Genomic DNA, 26,883 nt, shown 5'->3' with positions numbered 1-26,883 from the left:
TAGTCAAAAGATAGGCTTTATTTGTATTGTGTTTGAGCTGTCTTCATGTACAATGAGCAGAATGTTTAAACAGTGTTAACAGTGGTAAAGCTTAGACCAGACTTTAACTACTCCAATCTTGACAGAAGAGAAGGAACACAAGCAAAAAGTATGTTAACATAACATTTTTAAATTTAAGTCACTGCAAATAGTTTCCACTTCAGATAATTCCTTGCATTGTCTGTAGAAAAATTAGCTTGGGCTCTTTAATAATGCAATATATCCATAATTATTTTCTAAGCACACTTTATATTGTGGGATTTCAAATATCACTAAGTAACCAGACTAGTCTGAGGTAGTGCTCAGCCTGAAGCCACACTGTGAGTTCATTTTGTTCTCAGGCTACAGGATCCAACTGGACAACCTGCCTTTCCCCAAAACCATGAACATTAGGAGTTGCCCAGCTTGATACTGCACAGGAATGAAAGGAATCTCCTAGTTCATACTGCCCTCATAATGGCTTTTTTTAGCACCAATTCAAAAAGAGAGGCAAAAAGACTTTGCTGGCCAATAGCTTTTCACTTGGTACACAGTGATCATCTGCAGAAGTTATCCAGACTGCCACTAGAAGCCCTATTTTTAAAAAAACCCAGGAGAGAATCAGCATCTGGCCATACTTGGAACTATGAAGAGTATATTGGACGTTTGCAGGGCTTGGCTGTAATGCACATGCAGAGTTCTACTATAATTAGAGTAGGGCCCCACTCATACGACGGGTTATGTTCCAGAACCCCGCCTAAAAGATAAATCTGCCAAAAAGCTGAACTCCCATCAATAAAATGGTGCCTGATGCCCAAAAAACACCGTAAAAGTAGAACAAGCGCCGTATGAGTGGGGCCTGACTCTGATTGAAAGCCGCTGTAGTAGCAGAATGCCGGGGCCACAGAAACGTGGGGCCCTACTGCATATGTTTAGAAGCCATACTTACCGCCCTAGACAAAATAAGGCCATCTTCAATCCCATCACCTTCTCCTAAAAGCCTTGTGCAAAATGTGTTTTGAGTAGCATAGTTTGATTCTACTAACCATAAGTAAACTTGAATTTATTTTCAGTAATTTCCAAAGATATATTTTGGTAGCCTGGTCTTATTTATTTATTATTTTATTTATATCCCACCCTTCCGGCAGGAGCCCAGGGTGGTCTTCATTACTATTGCCACCTATCAATGTTTTCCAAGCCACAATGGTTAATATGCTGAACATCAGGTTTATTGAAATTCATTAATACTCCTGGCATGGCAAAGCAAATTATATTTTTCCAAATAGAAAGGGAGGGGGAGTACATTATAGCCTTTTAATGATAGTAATTACTGTCTACTGGCCTACCACAAACCGAGGTTGCAGCCTGCCTCTTTACTAGCTGATAAATGACAATTTTACCCATAAAATCCCCCAGAATGGATAGGAAAGGACTATACCACATAACAGCCACTTGTAAAGTCATTGAGAGAGAACTTCAACCAGTGGGACAGTTGTCTGTAGCGTCAAGCTATACAATGAGGTAAATTCTCCCACATTCTTCACAGCTACAATCTCAAATGTGGGGTAGTGTGGGCATAATAAAACTTAGCTTACTATACAACTAGAAGTTAAATATACACACATCACATAGTTGCAGCCACCCTGCCATGAATTAATAAGCTGTGTCTCCACCCAAAGACAAACTGTTATTCATACATGTACTAGAGAAGTTAACAGGTACCAACCCCTGGGTAGCTCTTGCAGCACATATATTGCCATCTACATCACTGCCCTGATTTTTCTTCATTTTTAAAATAAAAACAAATCCTAGGTTAAATGTAAGTTTCTGTGAAAGTGTACATCGACTGACATTGGAATTAAGTTGAGCTATACTGGAGTAACATTCATGTGAAAAACTATTAAGGTTTCGAATTACACATGAAATAGTAAACAAAGAACAAACAATGCTATGATGCCTTGTACTAATCTGAGCTGAAAGTCAATTGTTAGGGTTTCTCCCAGCAATTAATTGAGCCAATTGTCACTTGTCAAAACATGGCATCTGGATAAAAAAATTTAGGAATCCTTCTGACAGTTACTAGATATTAGAAACTTTAGCAGAACTTCTCTAGAACTATTCAATGTTTAAACAAACAGAAGTAAAGTTAGATTTTAATGACTAAATAAATTTTTGCTTTCATTGAACAACAAAGCTGTTTGATTTGTTAGAGCAGAATAAATAAAGAGATAACTGTGTAGTGATCAAGCTATAAAAATTCTACTTTCACAGTATAAAATAGCTCAGATAAGTTCAGTGACATATTCAACGGCCATACTAATACGAATGTATGCATATTTTGCAGTACTGTAAGCCAAAATTTACATAGGCACTTAACATCATATGCTAAGTCAAACTATCTCACAGAGTATGAAGCAAAGCTGGTGCATCCATTTCCAGTTTGTGGTCTCAACTTTTTAATGAACTGAATCATAATGGCATCTATAAATCTTAACAGGGTGTGTGGTTTTGATTAACAATAGCAGAAAACCTTTAATTTGACTTATACAGCTCCATGGCAGTTCATACATATGATCTAATTGCTTTACCACCATCACTTCAACTCACTCTCCTGCACATAGAAAATCAAGTCGACAAACTTCAGTGTGACTCAGATGGTACAGTGCTGACTTTCTACAATAACTGTGACCAATAATCAGATTTTTTTCTACATATTATGGGGCACCAAAATGTGTTACATTGTGTTTCAACTGGGGCTTGACATAATATTTACATATAGTGGGGTGGACCCCAGAGAATACATCTCTAATCCAATAACTTTGACAAGTATTTGCTATCCACTGTGATAACCCATAAATCACTCACCCTATATAATTAATATGTTCAGTCCTTCATTTATTAAAACATAAAAACTATTCAAAGTTTTAATTAGAAGCCAGCATGACTTCATTTAAGCAAAGTATATAGTAACACGAGCTGACTCTCTAAAGTGGAAATGGATTATGAAAAAAAGAGGTCAATATAATAGAAGTAGCGCGTTTGGGCAAGTTGTTTCAGCCATAGGGAATTGTGCTATCTAGCTCTTTTCTTGTCACAGAGAATTGACTAGTCAGGAATTTACAGACAATGCTTTGCAGGAAAAACTTGTCTCAAGTGTGTGGAATTTGTTATTTGAGTTGAACACAAGAATCTAAGCAGTCACGATACATAACACATTATACAATATCCCAATCAATCACGAAAACGATCAGAACAAGTAAACTATGTAAGGCTTTAAAATTAGAAGCACAGTGTGTATTTGAGTATTACTTTGTTTACAAATTAGGCTACATTTTAGGTCTATTTTATTCAAGCAAAAAATTATTCAAGGGAAAGGCAACTTATTTTACCATGAGTTGTCAACATTCATTTCACTATATAGGAGTACATTAATAGAATTTTCATAATAATTGAAACAATTAATCCTACACTTACAAACATTCAAATCAAATCTGAAATGGCAACAGCAACTTTGTATGTGTGCCAGTACAAAAAAGGCAGATAAATATTAGTTTCTTATCATCCAAGTTCTGTTTCTTTACATGATGGATCCCAAAATGGCCACAATGATCTTTGTATTTCGTACTGATTTCAGAGAAACCGCTGCATTTAGTTGCTTTGATATTGACCCTAGTACTAGGAGTAGTTCTAAAAATCACAAATTTGTGCCTCTGTTCTGCAGAGCAACACAAATGGCTAAATAAGCATTTTTGGCCATTAAACATTCAGAAAAAGAGAAAAACGTTAAGAACAAGACATGAAAGATAATAAAACACTTGTTTTGACTTTCTCCCTATATAATAGGGCCTGTAAACTCCAGTAGTAGTTTTCATTTTTCTTTGTTATTCCTTCAAATATAATGGCTATTTGTACTTTACAACTGCTTCAGTTACACCTGTGCAACAGAGTAGATCACAGTATAATTTGAGATGTTTAAAAAATATTGTATATAAACCTGTTTGATATGCTAAAGCATTTGGCAACACTTTTACAGTATTTGATTTTACATAATTAAAATTGTTTTCTTTTCTATGATTTTTGTACATCTTAAGAAAAACGGGCAAATTGACTTATGTATTAGTCTAAGAAAACTTGCACAAAATATTAACTAGACAAGCTTCTCCCCAACATCCACTGTTCCAGCTAATACTGGTATTAAAACCTTCATTAATTATGTTTACAAATCATTACCTGTACACGTTTGAAGGCGACTGACCCGATTTGAAAACAAAACCGTCAGGTTTTATGCTGTGGCTATCAAGATCTACAGTTCTGCCATGAAATTCATCAGCAAGTAACTATATAAAGCAATTTACAAATTCACCAGTTCATGCGACACAAACTGTTTTAATCTTTCAAGGTACTGTCCATAAAGCTCAACATCATTGTGTCCTGCCCCTTCTACCCACAGTGGTTCCACAGGTCTTTGGCAGCGTTCAAATAATGCTAGGCCATGTGAAAAGTCAATCACTTCATCTTCAGTCCCATGGATTATTAACACCGGGGATGTTATTTTAGAGATCTTGTCAATGCTATAGGAACACAGAAAAATAAATCAGTATTTAAAAGAATACAGCTTCACAAGTATCCATTCTTGGAAGATTTACTTATGCACATTGTGCAATATCCAACTGTGTCTGCCCGTGAATGGAATGGACTTCTGTGAACAGAGTGCATCACCCACTTCCTCTCCTCCTTCCCTGCAGCCTCCTGCATGTCCCCCAAATCCATTCTGGAGAGTTGGGGTGCCCTCAAAGTCAGATAAGGGGAGAACAGGAGCTTGAGAAGGGGGAAGTCCTTCCACTAGAAATATTTTTTGTTTAAGATACCTGAAGTTTACCATATTTGATTGACACAATGCAAATACAGTGATAGTATAGATGAGCCATCCAAGTGTGCATATAGAACATATCAGTTTGCAGGACAGGGAAGAAAAGTTAAATGAAAACATTTTAAACAGTATTTACAGTAAAAATCACAATCAAGTGGCTCCACACTGATCAAACCTTTCTATTTTAAGTTTAGTGACTTTTGCTCTCATTTTTTGTGAAGAGTGTACCAGGTGGCTCACCTCAATTCTAAACCCTCTTAAAATACTACAGCTTACTTTGGAAATGCGTCAAAGCAGTAGGTCTTCTTAGTATCAGGAAAAGCAACTCGCATTCCTGAGGTCAGAGGAGAATGAAGAATTACAGCAGCACTTTCATAACGAGCAGCAAGATCCACAGATGGCACTGTTCCTATGCTTTGGCCATATATAATCACATTTTCAGGGCGGATTCCATATCTGAAAAAAGTAATTGGTATGTTAACATCAAAATAATTGATATTCTATGATTTAACAAGTTATAGTATAAACAAATGTTCATGTCAGACAGCCTACAAAATCTGAAGCAGAAATCTTTAGTTCTTCTATCAAGCGTAACAAACATGACATAATACTTGACTTCCACAAATACGGAAATTTATAATACAATTACTTGCAAACAAATTATACAGCCACAGGAGTAGTTGTATACTATAGCCAGCATGTATTTTTCACATTTCGCCATGTTAAACTGAAAATATCCCCCATGCCATTCTGCTGCTTCCCATAAGCTAATTTAAAAAATGAATCTTACAACATTTATAGTCTTGAACTCAGAAAGGCTTGCTTAACAATCCTCTAAGTTTTCACGGTGATACACAAAACACTCAGAGAGAATTCAGACTTTAAAGTCTGAATCACAAGTCCAGAACCCTGTTGGATATTTTTCTGTCTGTGGTCTCATAGTTTACTGAAATTAATTAAGAATCAGCCATGTTCACAGAGTACCTGTAATCCTATTACTGATCTTGCCCCATACTTTCTCTGACCTTCATCTTCTGAAGTTTAAAAGTTAAGAAATGCATGGCCGATTTTTAATTAATTTAACAAAATTACCACTGGAGTCTATAGTAGTGCAGGCATACTCAATAAGAACCAACTGCTAGCGTTCTAAAGCTAGACTTATAGCTGTTTGGCTTGGCTAATCAGGGGCCACACACACACCAGACATTTATTCCACTTTAGACAGTCATTGATTCCCCCAAAGAATCCTGGAAAGTGTAGTTTGTGAAGGGTGTTGAGTTATTAGGAGATACCATATTCTTCTTACACAGCTACAATCACCAGAATTCTCTGGGAAGAGGGGCTCACTGTTAAACCACTCTGGCCACTGGAGCTCTGTCTGGGGAATAGGAGTCTCCTAACAACTCTCAGCACCCTTCACAAACTACACTGCCCAGGATTCTTTGGGGGAAGCCATACTATTTAAAGTGGAATAAATGTCTGGTGTGGATGTGGCCAGGGACAGCTTTGGTTTAAATTTGGGTGGGAGACTACATGTCTCCTGTAAAATAAACAGTGGGGGAAACCCTCAAAAATAACAATACTGTTCACAACGTTTTCCTTTTGGAAAAGAAAGAGGTTTTCCCTCTGCCCAATGCCCACCTACCAAATCTCATCCCCTTCCTCCCCCTTACTCGTCCTCAAATTAGTTTCACCTATCCTAAAACTTGTTTACACAGGGGTAAACCCCACTGAACTCAATAAGCATGCAAATGATCAAACCTGCCCTACCCCACAATTGTTTTTGGAGTTTTTTTTAGTATAAATTATGCAAAGTGTTGCTGGGCTTCCCATATTCACAGAAAGAGAAGCAAAAGAAATAATTTTGCACAGAAAATGTCACTAAAATTGCCAACTAAATCAAACATATTTAAAGTGAATATCTGAACTACATCAACTGTCTTAATACTGTTGCTTCCTCCCTGATAAAACAAGATCAACACAGCACACGTCTTGTTTCTGTTATTTTAGCTGATGGCAGGTATTGCCACCACTTACCATATATGCTCAGAGGCACGTTACCAAATTCTTCCAAGCTACACAGGAAGTGGATTGGATTGTGAAAGACCGACCCAAACTGTATTTGCATTTGTACAAATTTGCAGGGCAGTACAGTATCTCAGAGAGGTGGTCAGGTCTCCTACTCTCCTGGTGCATTCACTATAGCTGTCCAATTTCCCTGCTTTTTAAATTTGATAGAAATATCTGTTGGCTATACATATGTTCTTAAACTGCAAGGTTTTTTATTTATATATTTATTTAGTTAGTTTAATTTATATACCGCCCTAAGCCCGAAGGCTCTCTGGACGGTGTACAAAAAGAATGTGAATCTTATTTTTAGGCAGAAGTGAAATATTCTGCTTCTGAGGTCTAATGAAATGCAATAGATTCTGTTCCTTTTAAAAACTACTTCAGCATATAAAAATGGCATTCACTGTCAGCAGATATTTGTTCCCTTGGATAGATAGACTGAAGTGTCTAAATTGCTTTCTCAGATTTAGGAGAAAGAACTATTTACAAACATGCATTTTCTAAACTAGTTTCAAAGAGATTGCTAGAACCATGTTCAAGCCTCATTACCTTTCTTGGAAGATGTGCCATAAGGGAATGGTAGTAAAAAAGCAAGCACATTTTTCCATGGAGAACTACTTCACATAGTTGTGGCCAGGATTCAGAGAACCACTCAACTATTCAAATACTCCAAGTGCTCAAGGAGCCTTTGAACCTGCTTCTCAGACAGCACCCTCCTCTCCAGTGCCACACAACATGCTACTTTTGAGTGAAAGGAAGTCAAATAATTTTTCTATGCTACTGGAATCTACTGTTAAAGAAAAAAAGGGGAACATATATCAGATATGTAGGAACATAAGAGCAGCCCTGCTGGATCAGGCCAAAAGCCCTACATTCCTATGAGAAGCCTCCGAGCAGAGTATGAAAATAAAAACAATCTCCAGTTGCAATTCCCAGCAACTGGCATACTGCCTCTGACAATGGAGGTAGAACATAGGATTAAACAAATTCATGGAAGATAAGGCACTTTTAAAGCCATCCATGTTGGTGCCATCACTACATCTTCTGGAAGCAAGTATGGGCTGTGTGAAGACGTAGTTTATTTGGACTGTCCTATTTCTTCCAAAATTCATCTTCACTGGATGTCCCCTTATGTGCATCCAATCTTCACTGGATGGTCACATACGTGGAACCTTACTGATATACTCTCTGGATCCTAGCATATAAAAACTCCTAGCTCTTTGGATCCTACCATATGACTCAAAAGCAAAATACCAACCAAGTCATCCTGTTAAGTGCAAGAACTTCTGACTGTATAGTGGGACTTCCTCTCTCCCTGCGAGGCTTCTGCACTCCCCCACCCCCCAAATCTGCTCTAGAGGGTTGGGAGATCCCCAACAGGGGGACAATCAGGAAGAGGAATTCCCATTGCACAGATAGTTCTTGTCCTAATGGGGCAACTTCACTGAATAAACCTCTTAAGGGAGCATTCGGACGATTAAAGCCAGAATGTGGACTTGCACTTGGCCCTTCTGTGCCTGCTTTGCTCCTCCTCTCACTGGAGATGTGAGTAAAAAAGACACAGAGCAGCAGTTAACAGCTCCCTAATACATCCACAGCAGGAAACTATGCTTAATGGCTTCCAAACAAGAAAGGATATGAAGCAATAATTTACAGTCAGCTTAAAATTTCTGACTTGTTTGGAAACCATTAAGCATAGTTCCCAGTTCGCATGTAATGGAAAGCAGTTATTAACTTTAGCTTCCTGGCTAATTTCCTTGCTTACATGAAGGGGCTACATGCACAAGTATAGATTGTTCAAATCCAAATGGGAACCTCCACGCCTCTTCAACTGACAGTGAGGATTCCCCCTTCATGGCCCTGCTCTGAACCGTCCTCAAGTGCTTTTGCCCGGCTACAACTGTGTTAATGTGAGAAACCTGACTTGTACAGGACTGAAATATACCCTAGTGTACAAAGGTTAAGAGTTGCATCCATTGCTCCACCCACTTTTACCACTGGCAGGGAGCCCCCAGAAGGCTCCCTATGAGTGTCCTGCATGTGGGCTTCCCATAAGCCACTGTGAGAACAGTTTGCCCGCCCTCATCCCAACAGACCACTTGAAAATTGCTGATGGTCTTGATGGACCACTTAATTTTTCTGTTTGTTGTAGTAATTATAATGTACTGTGCTAGATGCTGTATGATTTTTAATTGTATTTTTATTGCTTTTTATTTCGTATTTTGTATCTTATAGTATTACAATTTGCATTCTATAGAATTCAAATTGTAATACAATAAAATAGAATATACAAATTTGTAATACAATAAAAATACAATTAAAAATGTGGACATGCTGCATACCACCTGAAAGAAGTTCCCAGAGCGCTGATGGTCCACAGACCAGTTTGGGAACCCCTTGGCTAAGTAATACATGTGAAGCATTCTGAATACCTGGATGTGCTATACAAATTCTATTCTTAACATGGTTTCTTCTGTGAAATTAAAAAAGCAAAGTAAGAGGTATTCAAACTACACACCCTCCAATTGTTTTTTTGTATTACATGTATAACTTTTCTTTCATATTGCAACCAATTCAAACCAAGTAGGCAGAAGCACTTTGAGACACTCAACTAAGAGGAGGACAGACTAGTAGGATCTGCAACAAAATACTGCAGTGTGGTGTACTCTTGTTCACTGCTCCAAGTCAGCCAGCTTGCCCTACTCCATGATACTTCATTCTATTCTCCCTTCCATCTGGTTTTTCATTCCAACCCCACTCCACCAACAATTAGCATTCTGCAGCCAATGAGTGCACTAAGTCCTCAGTGGGCTGTTTGGGGGTTCCCTCCACTTTCTAGAAAATAAAACCATAAGATTTGATTTAAATAGAATATCTAAACCACCCTTCATTACACATAGTGATGTCAGAGAAGTTTCCAACCTATTACATTTAACATAAATTAATAAAATGGAATACTTAAAAGTAATCAATAATATACAGTAAAAAAAATTAAACATCATGTAGCATTAACTAATTTACTCCAAAGGCTGAGAAATTGTACTTTGGAAACCTTTGGGGCTCCCCAGGTCTACCAATATCCCCATTGTGTGCATAGGAGGGTGCTGCATTAAGCAGCAGCACCCACACCTGAGCATAACATAATAGAAGGAAGGATTATACCAAAAGAACATAGTTACGCAAAATTAAACTCAGAACATGGTAGTTGGTGCCAGGGACACACAGGTTCAACTGCAGCTATGCAATTTTATATAGCTTTTGTCTAGGTCCTAGAAAGGATGCTAATTTAATGAAAACTGGAAAAAAGTAGACTTCTAGTCAAAAGGCTCATGCCACTGCCTACAATGTATTGACAATGAACAATCCCACACAGGTCAAGATTTTGGTTTTGAAGTTCTTTGCTGTTCCAATGGAGTTCACTAATACATAAAGACAAGTAGTTCTCAGACAGTATCTAACAGTTCAGTCACAAACTTTTCACATCGCCCAGCAGTTAAGCCATTTCTACAATGCCATTTATAGTAAATGTTAGATTATGAATCCTTAAAAATATTAAGGAAGCAACATTAGGATATAGACACTGTCTGTTTTCTCTTTTGTCTCCTAGCTACACACTGGAAACCAGGAGTCAGTGAAAAAAATGTTGATGTTAGGCTCGTTATCTGTATGAGCCCAAACTATGAAAATTCTTAGGTATAATTAGTTTGGCTGATAGGCAAATCCTAGGGTACAAGCTTCAGAGTAAAAGAAGAAACAGATGAACATTGGTTGGAGGTACAGCCATACGGGGGTGTGGGGATCAGGTCTTGTAACTGTGGGGACATTCCAAAAGCTTTCAGTATGCTGCTTTTAATTTATTTATTTAAATTTTATTTATTTATTTATTTATTTAAAATATTTATACCCCGCCCTTTTTCCGAGGAACTCAGGGCGGCTTACATTAAAACATTAAAACAGCAATAATTAATAAACATGATATTCAGTTTAAGCAATTTAAAATGGAATTAAATAAACATAGGTTAAAACTAACTACATTGGTTAAAAGCCCGTCTAAATAGAACAGTCTTCACCTGTGCACAAAAATTTGATAATGAGGAAGCCAACCGGACCTCAATAGGGAGAGAGTTCCACAGTCTAGGGGCGGCCACCGAAAAAGCGCTATTCTGTGTCTCTGCAAGATGAACTTGCAGGAAGGAAGGGGTAATAAGTAGAGTCTCGCTGGAGGATCAAGTCCGAGCAGGTTCATAGAGGGAGAGGCGCTCTGACAGATAGCCTGGACCTAAGCCGTATAAGGCTTTATACCCTGAATTGTGCCCGGAAACAAATGGGCAACCAGTGGAGCTGATACAACAGCGGGGTTGTATGTTCTCTATATCCCGCCCCAGTTAACATCCTGGCTGCAGCTCTTTGTACCAATTTCAGTTTCCGAGCAGTCTTCAGGGGCAGCCCCAAGTAGAGCGCGTTACAGTAGTCTAATCGGGATGTAACTAAGTCATGTGTCACCGTGGTCAAGTCTGACTGGTCAAGGAACGGGCGCAGTTGGCGCACCAATCTTAATTGAGCGAAAGCACTCCTAGCCACAGCCGAGACCTGTGCCTCCAGAGTCAGAGCCGAGTCCAGGAGCACTCCCAAACTGCGAACCTGTGATTTCAGGGAGAGTGTAACCCCATCCAGCACAAGTTGAATCCCTATTCCCTGCTCCGCCTTCCGACTGACGAGGAGCACCTCTGTCTTGTCAGGATTTAATTTCAGCTTGTTCGCTCCCATCCAGTCCATCACTGATACCAGGCATCGGCTGAGAACCTGGACGGCTTCCTTGGTTTCATCAGGTGGAAAGGAGAGATAGAGTTGGGTGTCATCTGCATATTGGTGGCACCGAACCCCAAAACTCCAGATAACCTCTCCCAGCGGTTTCATGTAGATATTAAATAACATGGGGGACAAAACTGAACCCTGTGGGACCCCATAGGTCAATGGCCAGGTGGTCAAACAGGAGTCCCCCATAACCACCTTCTGGGTTCGTTCCTCCAGGAAGGACCAGAGCCACCGTATTACCGTGCCTCCAAGTCCCATCCCAGCGAGGCGGCCCAGAAGGATACCATGGTTGATGGTATCAAAAGCAGCTGAGAGATCCAGTAAAACCAACAGGGACACACTCCCCCTGTCCAGCTCTCTGCGAAGGTCATCCACCAAGGCGACCAAGGCCGTCTCAGTTCCACAACCTGGCCTGAAACCAGACTGAGCTGGATCTAGATAGTCCGTCTCATCCAAAAATCCCTGGAGCTGAGCAGTCACCACCCGCTCTATTATCTTGCCAAGAAAAGGAATATTAGATACTGGGCGGTAATTACCTAATAATAGGGGGTCCAAGGAAGGTTTTTTCAGTAAAGGTCTTATTACTGCCTCCTTTAGACAGGACGGTATGCTGCCCTGTCCCAAAGAGGCATTAATCACTTCCATGACCCACTTAACCAGTCCCTCTCTGGCAGTTTTTATAAGCCAGGAAAGGCAAGGATCTAACATGCACGTGGTGGGACGTACTTCTCCAAGGATTCTGTCCACATCCTCGGGTTGAACAAGCTGAAAAGAATCCATTCTAATTAAGCAAGCAGGAGCCGAAGTTACATCCATAGAGACTGTATTAATCTTGGCGTCTAAGTCAGAACGAATCTGAGCGACTTTGTTTGCAAAATAACATGCGAACTCATGACAACGGGTTATAGAGTGGTCAACATATTCATGAGGGTCAGAATTTAAAAGACCCTTGACAACTCGAAACAATTCCGCCGGGCGAGATTCAGCGGATACAATAGAGGCGGAGAAGAAGAGTTTCTTCTGGGTCCTCACTGCTATGGAATAGGTTTTTAAGTAGGTTCTAGCCCGTGTTCGATCAGATTCGTTCAGAGTTTTCCGCCAACGTCGCTCTAGTCTCCGTCTTTCGCATTTCATCATCACCAGTTCTCCAGTAAACCAAGGAGCCGATTTGGTTCCAATCCGCGAAAGGAGGGGCTTAGGGGCGATTGTGTCCACCGCCCTGGTCATTTCTTCATTCCAAAGGTCGACCAAGGCTTCGACAGAATCACCTGCCGAGGTGACCGGAAAATCCCCAAGGGCCATCAGAAAACCATCCGGATCCATCATTCTCCTGGGGCGGACCATTCTAATTGGTCCCCCACCCCTGCAGAGGTTCTGAGTCGCAGTGAGTCGAAAATTAACCAGGCAGTGATCTGTCCATGACAACGGAACTAATGAAAGTTCCTCCACACCAAGATCACAAACATCTCGTCTAGCACAGAAGACAAGGTCCAAAGTATGACCAGCAGCGTGAGTGGGGCCAGATATTATTTGGGACAAACCCATGGTTGTCATGGAGGCCATGAACTCCTGAGCCACTCCAGAAAGGGCAACATCGGCGTGGACATTGAAGTCGCCCAGTACCACAAGCCTGGTAGACTCCAGTATCAACCCCGAGATTACCTCAGTTAGCTCAGGAAGGGAGACAGATGGGCAGCGGGGTGGGCGGTACACCAACAGAATCCCTATTTTGTCCCGAGCACCCAGCTTCAAAAAAACGCATTCGAACCCTGAGGACTGTGGAAGAGGGTACCTGGTCAGGTAGATGGTATTTCGAAAGATCACTGCGACTCCACCTCCCTGTCCCCCAGGTCTAGCCTGCTGGTGTACAGAGAAACCAGGAGGACAAAGCTGAGAGAGATTAATTCCCCCAGCCTCATCCAACCAGGTCTCTGTAATACACGCCAGGTCAGCGCACTCATCCAGAATCAATTCCTGGATAGCACTAGATTTACCATTCACTGACCTGGCGTTCACGAGCAGCATTTTCAACCCGGGGGAATAGTCACCACGGCTATCCAGGGTATCTGAATGAGAGAGCAATTTAGGGATTACCAACATTCTGTTGGATTCTTCCCTAGTTTGATTAGATAAGTGTCTCCCAAGGGCGTACCTCCCTTGGTCCTTCAAAACTTCGATGGCCGTCCCATGGGTCTCTTCCACTATTTCCTCATTCACACATATAAACAATCGGCTTCCATCATTCTCAGGGACTGTTTCTAGTCAAGGTTCTGAGATCTTTCCCAGAGCGATCAATAGTTGCTTTAATCTGGTGGTTAGTTCAGTCTGCTCATCTGCAGTAAAATCTTTGTAGGAATCGAGGAGGAAAAGCTCCTCAGGTAAATTATCATATTTCCTTTGATTAACGACGTTGTTGATTGGTGTGTGAACTAAATTCTCCGGCAGACGCAAATAAGTCTTTACTTTCTGTACATTTGTTTGCTCCTCAGGTAAGTTGTCGTATTTCCTTTGGTTGGCAGCGTTGTTGGTTGGTCTATAAATTAAATTCTCCGACAAACGAGAACACGTCTTTGTTTTCTGTAAATTTGTTTGAGAGGTGTTCTCTGGTTTTCCAACTTTCTTTGTCAAAATTTGTCGAATAGATATCTTTGAATAAGGTAGACTTAGGACCTTTAGCTACCTCAGCATATACCCCCAGTTACATTCCAGTTTTCTATACCTGCATACAATAGCCATTCTCTTCTCTGTTCATATTTTAGTCTCTTCCAAATTTCCATTTACAAATAGAAAAAACCCAGAAAAGTTTGTTAATGAGGCAACTAGGCTATCTTACTATCCCCACTCACCTACCATGGATGTATTACTCATGCCTATCTAATGCTGGTCCTCATTATCATAAATGAAATCTCCTGAGGGCGACACCCAATGATGTATACCCTTTTGTGCAATGGAAATCAACATGTGCAACGGGGTGTCTGGTTTTTCCTCCCCCTCAAATCCCCCCATGCCCCCCCCATCTGCTCTGGATGGTTCCTAGCCCTCTGTAGCAGATTTTGGGAGTGTATGGATAGGTGCAAAGCGAAAAGAAAAAAGGAGAAGCCCCATTACATGAGCTGACACCCACTTGCACTACGTTTAATCTTATTGTAAGTGTCTGAAGCAGTTTGTACTAGAACTCATCATCAAATTGTCTTTAAGCAGGACTCCTAGGAACTTGTAGGACAGAGCACTTTTTGCAGTATCTGTGCAACTAGCAGGTCCTTCCACATGACACCCAGTTCTTTACCTACACCTCTAGCCTTGTTCCTAGAGTACCGGTTTCCAATCCTCACATTACCAGTTCTTGACAATATCAGAACACAAAAGCTCCAGAAATCTTAGCAACATATTCAATGTGCATAATTTTTTTCTACAGTATTTTATGCAGAATCCTAGCTACAGTGAAAAAATATAGCTCTATTTTTACTCATTAATCTAAATATATACAAGTATTTAAAAGGCAAGTGTTCCACTAGGAGTAAAAAAAAGAGGAGCAGAGCCAAGCCCAAAAGCTTCTTCCTACCCTTAGATATATTTTCAAGCAACTGGACATTAGAGGGATTTGAGTTTGGGAATTTAAAGAGGATTTGAGAAATAACCTTCTTCAACAGTCACTACTTACTAAGATCAAGTAGCAAGTGGCCCATTAAATAGGTGAATGACAGCATCTTCTTCTAGTGTCCAAAAACTCTTTTGTCCCTCAAATAGGAACCACTGTTTCCAGTCTGGGAAGTATGAATGTTTAAGCTGTATGCACAGCTTAACTCTTAGCGGTCAGAGAGGCTGTATGCACAGCTGCAGAGTGCTCATTCTTTGGGTCAGAAAAACCATGGAGGAACAATAGTCTTTTCCGCCCTTAAATGTTAAGAGACAGCCACAATTCCTCTCAAGAAGAAAGCAAGAGAGGAGATGAAGTTGTGGAAGATACTAGAAAGTTGGTAGGCGTGCATGTGTGTGAAGGTATTCACAGACCTCTATAAAGAGAAGTGAGTGGAAAGATGGGAGGTGAGCACGTAACCTTAAATTATTTACAAGACTAGCTTGAAGTAAGATGGATTGTCTTGAGAATTCAGAGCTATTTGTTTAGAAAAGGCAAGCACATGTGAATGGCTATATGAATGCATGCCACAAAGAAGGCTGGCTAAAACGCCAGTCCTTAATGTGCAGGCTCTACATGCCCACGGAGTATTTTCTAAAACAAGAAAGTGTTCAGTTATTGCATCCTTGCTAAACTGAAGTGGTTCAGTTTCATATACATTTTCTAAACACATGAATCAGCAGCAAGAACAATTTGAAAAGAAAGACACACTTGGCTCTCCTTGCTGATGCAAAATTACTAACAGAGCAATCCAACTCAGGGGAAGCCAGCGTAAGTTGTGCTGGAGCAAGAGAAGCCAGTGTAAAGTTCTGCCACATCCAACTGCCAATTCAGGAGCCTTTGGATTGGCTGAACTCTGGTTCAGCTGGGAGCTGCGTGCAGGGACCAGCAAGTAAAAACCGTTCTCTCAAATATCCCTACCCAAGAGTAAGCCCTCTCCATTGACTTCTATTGCAAATATTTTCTTAGAACGACCTTTTCCTGGTGTAACTTTTGTTTGGATTGGGACCTGCAGGAACATGGTCAGGAACACTCTGAACATGGGTTGGGTGTGGCCTAAGTACTCTCACCTCAGCCCCTCCCCTTTTTCGGGCCTTACACCACCTCCACTTGCATCAGTCTTGACTGAGCTGGCTGGAGCCCCAAATGAGGGACTTATGCTGGCGTAGCCCGGCTGAGCTGGGACCCAGCCAGCTCGAGATCCGCTGTATCCAATTTCCCTCAACCCAGCATAAATGCTAGTTGGATTGCACCCTAAATAAATTCAGTAATTTTGTTGCTAATCCATTCATTATGAGATCTGTAAGCAAACTGCTATTTTTGCTTGCTATATAATGAATTAGTAATATTTTCTCTCTTCCTGATGGGTGAAAGGGCAAAATACTGATATGCAATTGCTATACAAATATCTTGATTTACAAATTGATATACAAATCTCTCATGGTTAAATGGATTAAATGTATTCTAATTAAGTCTAAATACATGTGTACACACAAATAATGCATTTCTATTTACCTTGTTCTAAGAGCTACCCAAGCAGCATCGATGTCAGCATATAAATTCTTCTCTGTTGGTTTTCCAGAACTTGCTCCATATCCAGAATAATCATATGAAAATATGTTGCAGTTAATCCGTGAACCAAGTCCTATGTAGAAACTGCTCATCTGACCTAAGTCAACAGCATTGCCATGCGAGAAGAGCAAAGTATACTTGGCGTTAGGGGAACAACGCACAAACATGCAGGCAATCCTGTTACCTTTGCTGGTTCTAGTCATGAAACATTCAATGGCATCTTTTTCTCTTGAAGAATATTGCCAGTCTGCTCGTTCAGAAAGATGTAGAGTCCAGCGACTCCCACTATCATCACACATCAATGTATATGTAGGATCTGGGGGCAAAAATGCCAATTTGGAAGCTATTTTGCCTGGGCATGGTGGACAACAGAACAGGCAGCACAGCTCACTAAATGAAAGATTGTTCATCTTCCAATCTGAAATAAGAGGAAAAAGTTTTAGCTTCTAGTAGGATTTCCATACAAACATGTTATCAAACACTAACAGACTAGGGATTCATTTGTTTAAAAAGGGGGTGCCAAACACAGCATTATATTGCATTCATTTTCAGAGAAAAGCTGTTAACATTTAACAGCTAGAACTTACCATAATGGATTATCTCTCACAAAGTCATACCCACTAAATGACTGAAGTCCACTAATTTCAATTGGCCCATTTTGAAGTATGACTTGGGCTGCAATCCAATACATGTCTACTCAGAAGTAAGCTCCACGAGGTCCAATGGGATTTCCCCCTAGATAAGTATGTATTGGATTGCAGCCTTAGTTGTCTATCATCCAATTAATTCTTGCTTAAAGACTTATCAGCCTTTAAATGGTTTTTGTTTCAGTATTAGCCAAATGTTTAATTGTTATATCTGAGAAGCTAGGAATATAAAACGAAACTAGATACTTATCTTCTGCTTTAAATAGTGCTTAAGGGAGCTTACAATAATAGTTTTAAAAACCAACATACAAATCTCTACATTAGAAATACTCAAGGAAGAAAATAAAACATAGCAGGAGTAAAATCAGTGTTAAGAAGACTGTATGAACAGGGCAAACTTTGGCACATAACAAAGCAATGATAACGCCAGGAAAATTAACCAAGAGAGGAGAATTTCACTATCAGCGTACCACCATAGAAGTTACTCTGTCTGGTAGCAACTCGCCTAACCTCTGAAGGCAGGTGCATATAGAGAACTTCATATGAAGATCTTATGAAGGGAAGTCATCATGGGAGGTGATCCAGGTGATCCTTCTGCAATCCTGACCCAAAACCATTTAGGGCTTTATACAGTAGGGCCCCACTCATACAGCAGGTTATGTCCCGGACCCCCGCCGAAAAGCAAAAACAGCCAAAAGCAGAACTCATTGAATAGAATGGCACGCGACACTCGAAACCCGCCGTAAAAGCGGAACAAGCGCCGCATGAGTGGGGCTTTAGTCTAATTGTGTCTAATTGAGACTGCTGCATTAGTGAAGTGCCATAAAGCAAAGCGCCGTAAAGCAGGGCCCTACTGTACATCAATACCAGCACTCTGAATTGTGTTCAGAAGCACACTGGCAGCCAGCACAGCCAATTGTAATGATGGAGCCAAGCCGGTGAAAGGTGCATCACTATACAGATACCATTTAAGTGTCCAGCAGCAAAGCTGGATCAAGAATTGCCCTCAGCCTGCAAATTGATCTTAAGGGGGGAATCAACACCCAGCCAGACCAGGCCAGGTACCACAGCCATTTATCCCACATAAACTACACAGCATTGACTATCAACCTAACATAAGGTAAACATTTATCCTGTTCCAAGGCAGTCGACTGTAGGCTTAGTAAAACTTATGCAGTGACTAATCAAAAAACACTCCTATAATGATTGCGTTACACTCTAAAGTGATATTATAATTTCATTAGGGAAGAAAAGCTCACATATCAGAAATAGAAGATTTTATTTACTGATTATTTGATTTATATCCCACCCTTCCTCCCAGCAGGTAAAAGATAGTAAAAGCTAAGCAGTTCCAAGCCCAATACAAAGTGCTGGTTCTTGCCTTGAAAGCCCTAACTGGCCTAGTGGTAGATTAGCTTAACAAAAGGGTCACCTCCTTTCATATGTACATACCTGTACAGTTAAATCAGTTGTGACCCTCTGAAATTTGGCTGGTGAGAATACAAGACAAAGCCTTTTTTGTCACCACATCCCAGTTGAAGAATGTCACTGCCTGCCTCGTGGTATATGGCTAAATGCTGGCTTTTCCAGAGGACTCTGTTTGTCTCAGAGAAATTGTCTTTAGTTCCTGTTGTATCTGTAGCTCTATTTATTTTAAATTGGTTTTGTAATTTTATTATTATTGCTAACATTTTATTCCTATTTTACTGAAAAGTTGTTCAACATCTTTACTATCAATATGCAGAAATAAAAACACTTGAAACAAATAACTTAGCTACAACTAAATGTGCTTCCTATGAAGTTCCTGATATGGGAAGAGAGAAGAAGGCACCACCTATCAGACAAGAAATAGGTGGGTTCAATGCCCTCAAGGAGAACAAACATCCCCATCTGTAACACAATCAAAACCTTGGTACTCAATTACACTGATCTGATTCGGGGAAAGCTCAGAAACAGCAACTGCTTTGTATTAATGCAAGGTCCTTGTGTATAATTTTCATAGGGAGCTAGATATCCTGTTATATACTTATTGTATTTTAACATATTTCTCTCCAGCTCTTCAACCTTTTCAAGAGCAGCCAACAATACTTTTTCCTATGACAGTACTGGGCTAGTACTGCAATCCACAGATCCTCACAGATGAGAGGTTGTAAGGCACAGTAGTTTCTGAAGAGGGTCTTAAACTTAAAAGGCTTGGACATCACTGCACTAAGCAATAATATTATGAAGACTTCAATATCATGAACACACCACAGTGATGATGTTGGAAAGAGGCAAATGACATTTTGGACTGCATTAGGAGAAGTATCATCTAAGAGACATTTTGATTAAGTGTCTAATCCTAAGCCTCTAGAGAGATATCAATAGTTTTAAAAGTTTTGGGCAATCAAACAGAGAAAAATATAACTGCTGGTTCTACTTTGTTTCTGAATTGAGTCAGTTCATTGTAGGCATCATCTTTATTGTTAATGTAACAGTTGCTATGCTTGAACTGTTGCTATGTCTCCAGCCTTGGCTCATGTTGCTTCACTTGTTGACCAATCTCAAATGATGTATCAAAAACTATAAGGAAATCAGAAAGTTAATTGCTAGTACATAGTGATCCCAGATATTCTAGGATCACAAGGCAAGACTTAACAGAATGTGTGTAGAAAAACAGGCTTAGATATTTGTTTGTGTGCTAGTGAGAAACATCAGTTTAAGATCATGCCTTTAGAACTTTGGTCAGCTATTAGTTTTCCTGGAAGGCTGCTTTGAGAAGGAAATTAGGGGAAGCAGCTTCTCACTCTTCAGCCCATGAACTGTCCTGTGAACAACTTGTTACCACAATCACCACTCTCCCCCCCATCCCTTCTTCTCTTTCAGGGTGACAACTGGAAGGACCAGGCAACATGCTGAACACTTCCAGATGCCAATCCTGACCCTAGAATCTCACCTTATCCACCTCTCTCAAAGCCACTGTTCCAAGTGGATAGAGTACTTCATTTAGACCTCGATACAGTTCACACCCAGCCATCCATATGCTGAATTGACACTACTTGCCCATTAAAAACGGAATGTGGTCTATTTTACAGGGTTGCTGTAATTCATTGTACCATCTCTACAGAGACCCTTCTACAGGTGCCCTGAAATCAGAGATCATGAAGATGGTGACCACTGAAAGGGCTTTGCATAGTTGCATCTCAGTTATGGAATACTGCCCCCTAAATTGCTTGCCTGGTGCTCAGCTTCATTAGACTTTTCTTATTTTGCCACATATCTGTTGGATTTTAGCTATTGTTCCTATGGTATTTACAATATTTTTGCTGCTTTTTTGATTGTCCATTTTGTAACATTTGTTTGATTGTTTCATTCTTTTTTTGTAAGCTGCTTTGAGAATAGAAGGATAAAAGCTTTTAAAACAGGAGTAATCTTCAAATTGGCACTCCATCACTAAAAAAAGTCTCCATTTGCAGATTGTACTGACTGGGAGTCATGACACAAGTCTTGAAGATACATATAATTTCTCAAGATAGGACTTCCAATAACAGAATTTTAAAAAATTGATACACTTTCTCAGAAGTGTTTCCAATAATTCTGTAGTTAAAGTATTAAGCAACAGAGTACTACACAACAGCCAATTCTATATTATATATATATATAATGGAAAATATTTAAAAATAAAGTTATGGGGATATAAGAACATTTATGCTGAAGGATAGAAGTTTTAACATGTCCAATTATGACAATTTAAACTTCTTGAATTGGAAATTTCTTCTTTAAAAATATCAACAAATCATATTGATCATACCGAAGGGAAAATAGTAAAACTGCTTTTCAGGCCAATATGTAATACCATTACAATTCTCTTTGATAGTGCAGGGAGAACCAGCAAGTGATGTCATAGGTCAGCCTTAGAGTTCAATACATAGAATCCAAACCAGATTCAGAAACAAGTCCCACCAAGTTAAACAGGGTTTCCTTTTAAGTATACAGAGGAATACAGCCCAATTTTTTCAAAACTGGTGTTGTCTTCCAAATATGTTTTAGATACATCACAGAGAGATGAAAACACTATCCCAGATTTTTCTACCTTCAATCCAGCAGTGCTCCCAGCCATCCACTGACACTCTTCTGGTCACTATAATGGACAAACACCTGTTATTAGAATAATACCAATGCAGATCCTGCGAGTACCGCTTTTAAGTAAATAGCTCACAAGCTGTGTTTATGCTTTGCTTCATTTTGTTGTGGCAGTTTCCTCAAAAGAATTGTAAAATGTAAGATTGGGAAGGTCCAAAGCTCAATGGTAAAGCATTTGCTTTGCATGCAGAAGGTCCCTGGTTCCATTCCCAGCATCTCCAGGTAGGAAATATTTCTTGTCTGAAACCCTGAAGAGCCACTGCCAGTCCATGCAGACAATACTGAGCTAAATAGACCAATGGTCTGACTCCTATTAAGGCAGCATCTCATGTTCCCAAACAGTAAGTAGCAACTGGAGATCTAAAGATTCAGTGAGTGGATGTGCAATACAGTGGAAAATAGAGCACCCCATTTAAGAGCAGGGAAAAGCAATCATGTGGTTGGTAGCAGCTTCTACAACTGGATAAATCAACCTTTGAAACAAATACTTCTCTCCATGTTCTCTCATTCATTTTGGAAGCCAGCATGGCAGCAGGAGACTGAAAGGGACTGCCCATCAATAGTCAAATTCTGTCCCAGTAAAGCCAAGTGAGTTCAGAGATGTTCTCTCTACTTGATTTGTCCAAGAGAAGTTAATGGGAAACCCAAAAGTGGTGCCTAAGCCATATTTTATATCATGTTTCAAAGCACTGAACACGTTTGCCTTTCAATTTCATCAGAAGCTCGTGAAGTTATGTCTTAACAAGGTTGACTTCAAAATGTTTCTTCTCCAAACACTATTCGTAGAAGAATATTCTGCAATTCCATATTTTATATGAGCTCCTTCTGGGAGGAAGAGTGGCGTATAAATTTAATAAATAAATAATGTGTATTCTTCAGTAAGAATAATACGCCAGAATATGTCATATTGACATTCCCATAAGGCTGCTATAATAGGTAGCAATATGATTTAATTAACTAGATAGTGCACTATTTCCTTCTAGTCAGTCCACTATTTCCTTTTAGTCACTTTTCTTAAGAATGAAATAATTATCAATCTGGAATGTCAAACATATGTTGTAGGCTGCTAACAGTAGGTGTCTGGGACAAACACAGCTAAAGGTGATTGTGAATTAGAAGATTAAACAGGAATCCTGTTTTTATTGAACAAGTGTAAGTGTGGAATAAATTATTATCACAGGTGCATTAAAGTAAAAGTTAAGAACACCTGAATGACAACATCGTAAACCATAGACATGACTTGAACTGTACCACCCCCACCCACCCCCAGCAAACCGACATCAACAGCCCTGTGGGAAGGAACATCTGATGCGGTTCCTGCTCCAGAAGCTGGTGGTTTTGTTTTTTTGAACATAAGAGTTTTTTGTGTATCTGTTGTGTGTTTTAAATGTTGTTAGCTGTTTTGAGGACTAGTCAAAAAGTGAGATATGATCTACTAAATAAACAACGGAGTAGAAACTGAAATATAAAATTCAGTTCACTAGGCAGACAAGCAACGTGTTGACCAAACTAAAGTTGATTTCATTTAGCATTATATACATTGTGGATTTTTTTTTAAAACCCACAACGGGAAAGAGAGTGATCTTGGTTTTTATATTTTTCTGAAGTCTGACAAGTATATTTCAAGACTGACCACTGTTTCCTGTACAAATTAACAGCAAGTAGTATTAAGAAATACTTTTCCTTACTGAAGTGTCACAAGTCTAGCTCAAAGTCTCAACACCTGATCTGTTTCAAATAATCAAGGTTATTTTTCAAGGAAAAAATGAAGTCACCAACAAAAAACAAAGAAACACAAGATATATGATTCTCAAAAGTGCAACTGATTCAGATTCAATACTTCCAAAGCCACATACTATAACACTTTCTATTTAAAAACAGCACACAATCTGCCCATTCATAACAACTAAAATCCCACATTGTGTGTATTTTACCATCCCAGACTGGCACCTCTTTCCACCATCACAAGACTGACGCTTCAAAAATCTTACAACCTCTGGAACAATCAAATGCTAACATGTTTTTCTACTCATTTTGCTGAGAAGGAAAACAAACAAGAGACAATTATTTATAAGTGTACCATCATTCAAAAGAGTTCCAAATTCCTATTTAAACTGCAAGAATTGAGCTCCATCAGGGATGGAAAGGAGAATATGGGGGGGGAAGCTTTTATCAGAAATAAAGCCTGTATTACTTGGCTCTTTTCCATCCCCTTGGAACACTACGCTCTTTATACCAGAAAGGAAAAAGAGAGCCGCCTCACATACAAACGAGGTACTGATCAGCCACACAGCAGATACTACTCGCTCCCAAGGGATACACACAAGTACGTTTCGCCTACAATACCGGACCCCCGATAACAAAGCTGTCCTCCCACCCCAACCCTAGTTTTTCCTCCTCTGCCCCTCAAAGCATACGAAGCAGGTAAAGCACAGCATTTGCTATTAATGTAGTTATCTATGGGGGTGAGAGCACCACTGAGCCTCCCTACACACTCCCGGAATTAAAGGGCTGCGTCCAGGAGGAGGCCGCTCGAAAACAGAAATTAGGCCACGGCGTGTTCACGGCAGATGGGAAAAGCCGATGGTATCAGTGAAGGGGGGGCGAGAATGCGCACGGGCGAACATATACCACAGACCTCCGCTAGCCAAGCACCCAAGGGAACAGGCTTCCGAGTGTACCCTCGGGCGCATAGGGTATTTTTCACGGAGTCTCCCACCCCCCTCCCCACAGAGCAATGAAGCACGGGCTGTTTGAGCCCCAGCCCAGCCTGAGCCCACTCCAGTTACAGCCACAGCCAACTCTTCCCAGGTTCTACAAGGCTCCCATCACGGTGGCCGGAAGGAGGAAGGAAAGGCGCTCACCTCTCAGCTCGCGCTCCGCGAAGAGCGCGCGGCCGCGTCCAACTGCCTCTTTGGGCGGTGGCGCCGCGCTTGTAAACTCGCAGGCACGCTCACGGTCGGCCCTTTCCCTTCAACCACCGCCGGTAAGCCGAAGGAGTCCGTTGTGCTGAGTAACCGCCTAAGCTCGGGCTCCGACAACGGCCTAAAGCTCCGGCTGGAGTCACTCGCTTCTACAAGGGGCCGGCAGCGGATATAGAAACCGGCCAAAACCCGAACACAAGAGAAGATTTAATCTACTGCCTGGGCGATAACCCGCCCTTGCGACCGCTCCTCAGTGACTGAATTAGATAGAAGAGAGAAAGAAAGCCTAAGCTATAGGAACCAGTTGGGAGAGACTACTGGGCGGAGCCTACGCTTCAGTGACCGGCAGCCCTTGAGAACCGACCAATGAAGTTGCACTCTTCAACTCTGTGTTAGTCTTAGTGATTCTGAAAAGAAGGCGGGATCTCTACCGGCGAAGCCAATCCGAGGGCTTATGCGGGAGTTCAGTAGAAACTGCGGCATTTCAGCCAATTCGGTTGACTGGGTGTCGAGGAGAGGAAGTAAGGAAGGTTTACTTCCGTGTGAAAGGAAGGGCATGGAGAATGAGTTCTCAGCGAGGGAACGTGGCTCGCTCGCGATCCCAACGGCACCAGAATGTCCAAGTCTTCAAAAACGACAAGTATGACACAAGTGCGCAGCGTAAGGTATGTGAAACGGGTAGTGGTAATATTTTCTTCTTCAAAATGTGAGAAGGGGGTGAAAGCAGACAATGTGGGGGATTCAGGACCTGCTTTTAACCCCAGTTTGCAACATGAGGTCTAATCTAAATTACTCTCTTTGCCTTCTTGTTTTTCTTTCTAGGACAGCTGCTTGCAAAGGAGGACGATAGGAAGTCTGTAGTTTTTAAATACTTGTGTAGATCAGTGAATTTTCTACCTATAGCTTGCTACCAAAAGGAAAGGCTATATGTGTCCTAAATCCTCAGCTACACAATTGTTAAAAGAGGCATATGAGCCCTTGTTCTTGACTCCACCTGACGTTTTTCTCACCTTGTCTCCAGGTTTTGTTCAAAGCTAAGCATCAAAATAAAATGGTGGTAAGGCAACTGTTGTGACCCAAGCATTATCCATTTGTGATTCTAGCTGAAGACTAAAGCAGAAGTGGACAAGTCCTCCAGATGTACTTAGATTATAACTGTGTCACCATCACTTACCAGTGGCTATGCTGGCTAGGACTGATGGAAGTTGCAGTCCACCAACACCTGGAGGACCACAGGTTCCCCAACCCTAGTCTAAAGGAAAAAATGCAGAGCTCTTTTATTCTTGGTTAAGATGAGTTGAGAGTGTGTGAATGAAGGGGAGTGATAGGGAGATAGGACTAATAAACTGTAAGACTTGTAGTCTAGGTCTATGCATGTTTGCCCAGAGCTAATTGAGTTCAGTAGAACTTGCTCCTAACTATGTGACAACAGAACTGCAGCTCCAGGTTTTTTGCATGATTTAGCTGGACTGATCTCTTGTTATGCAACGCCTATGGTGCATAGAAAGCAGCATCTTCTAAGTGTATTTTAAATGCTCATTACTATAACTAACTCTTATTAACAACTGGCTGGTTGAGGATGTAGCGGTGATGGAGTTTAAGGTGGAAGTTCTTGTTTGGTGCAGAACCAAAAAATGATGAGCTTTACTAATTTTATTTTGTAAACAGGGATTTTTTTTAAAAAAAGTAGTCTTTGGTTTGTATGTTTAAAGAAAACTCCCTGCTTGCAACAGCAATATGAACAATGTAAATTAATAATGGCAGAACAGTAAAAAAAAAAAAAAAAGTAGCAACCTATAAAAATCAGATGTTGAAAAGCCTGGGTAAATCAAGTCTCTACCAGCACTGAAAGGATGTTGATTTTGATTCCAGGTGAGCCTTCCTGGGGAAGGCATTCTACAAGCTAGGTGTCAGAAACAGGAAGGCCCCCTCTGGTGTCCAGGTAAATTGTTGGAGAAGGGCCTAAATATCCTTATGAATCATGAGCTTATGTGGCAGTTCTCTAGATGTTTAAACATTCAAACATAAAAATGTTCTTTACAAGCTCAAATATTGAGGTAGTATAGCTGTTTTGGGGAGGTGGACTAAATGTGATTGTGTAATTTACAAACAAGTTTTAAACTGTTACTCTCCATTGGACTTGGAGAGCGTATATTGACTATTGGCTGTGTTGAATCTTTCAGAGCATTTGGCTGCTTGTATTCTTTT

The 26,883-nt window shown here is 40.5% G+C and overlaps 2 protein-coding genes across 5 annotated transcripts in view; one reads left to right on the top strand and one right to left on the bottom strand.

Annotated features, from left to right (window-relative positions):
- On the bottom strand, positions 1–25,077 carry ABHD17B (abhydrolase domain containing 17B, depalmitoylase). 3 transcript variants are annotated; one of them, XM_061628056.1, is made up of 5 exons: positions 24,616–25,077; positions 21,702–21,749; positions 16,926–17,400; positions 5,165–5,344; positions 1–4,589 (listed from the first exon to the last, which is right to left on the bottom strand). In XM_061628056.1, exons 3-5 carry the CDS (start codon positions 17,390–17,392, stop codon positions 4,370–4,372), a joined length of 867 nt encoding a protein of 288 aa, XP_061484040.1. In that variant the 5' UTR covers positions 17,393–17,400; positions 21,702–21,749; positions 24,616–25,077; the 3' UTR covers positions 1–4,369. The 3 variants fall into 3 exon arrangements, with proteins under 3 accessions (XP_061484040.1, XP_061484020.1, XP_061484029.1); XM_061628036.1 differs by lacking the exon at positions 24,616–25,077 and adding an exon at positions 24,390–24,455; XM_061628045.1 differs by lacking the exon at positions 21,702–21,749.
- C1H9orf85 (chromosome 1 C9orf85 homolog) overlaps positions 24,697–26,883 on the top strand; it is a 24,165-nt gene continuing 21,978 nt past the window's right edge. Inside the window, exon 1 of one of the 2 annotated variants that reach the window (XM_061628070.1) lies at positions 24,697–25,340. In XM_061628070.1, coding sequence (XP_061484054.1) covers positions 25,239–25,340 — 102 coding nt within the window. In that variant the 5' untranslated portion in view covers positions 24,697–25,238. The remainder of the gene's footprint in view (positions 25,341–26,883) is intronic. The other variant, XM_061628079.1, reaches the window with a different exon arrangement.

This window comes from Rhineura floridana, chromosome 1, assembly GCF_030035675.1.
Source record: "Rhineura floridana isolate rRhiFlo1 chromosome 1, rRhiFlo1.hap2, whole genome shotgun sequence".
Classification (NCBI taxonomy): Eukaryota; Metazoa; Chordata; class Lepidosauria; order Squamata; family Rhineuridae; genus Rhineura; species Rhineura floridana.
The sequence above is the reverse complement of the archived record's forward strand: the minus strand, read 5'-3'. Positions and strand labels throughout refer to the sequence as shown.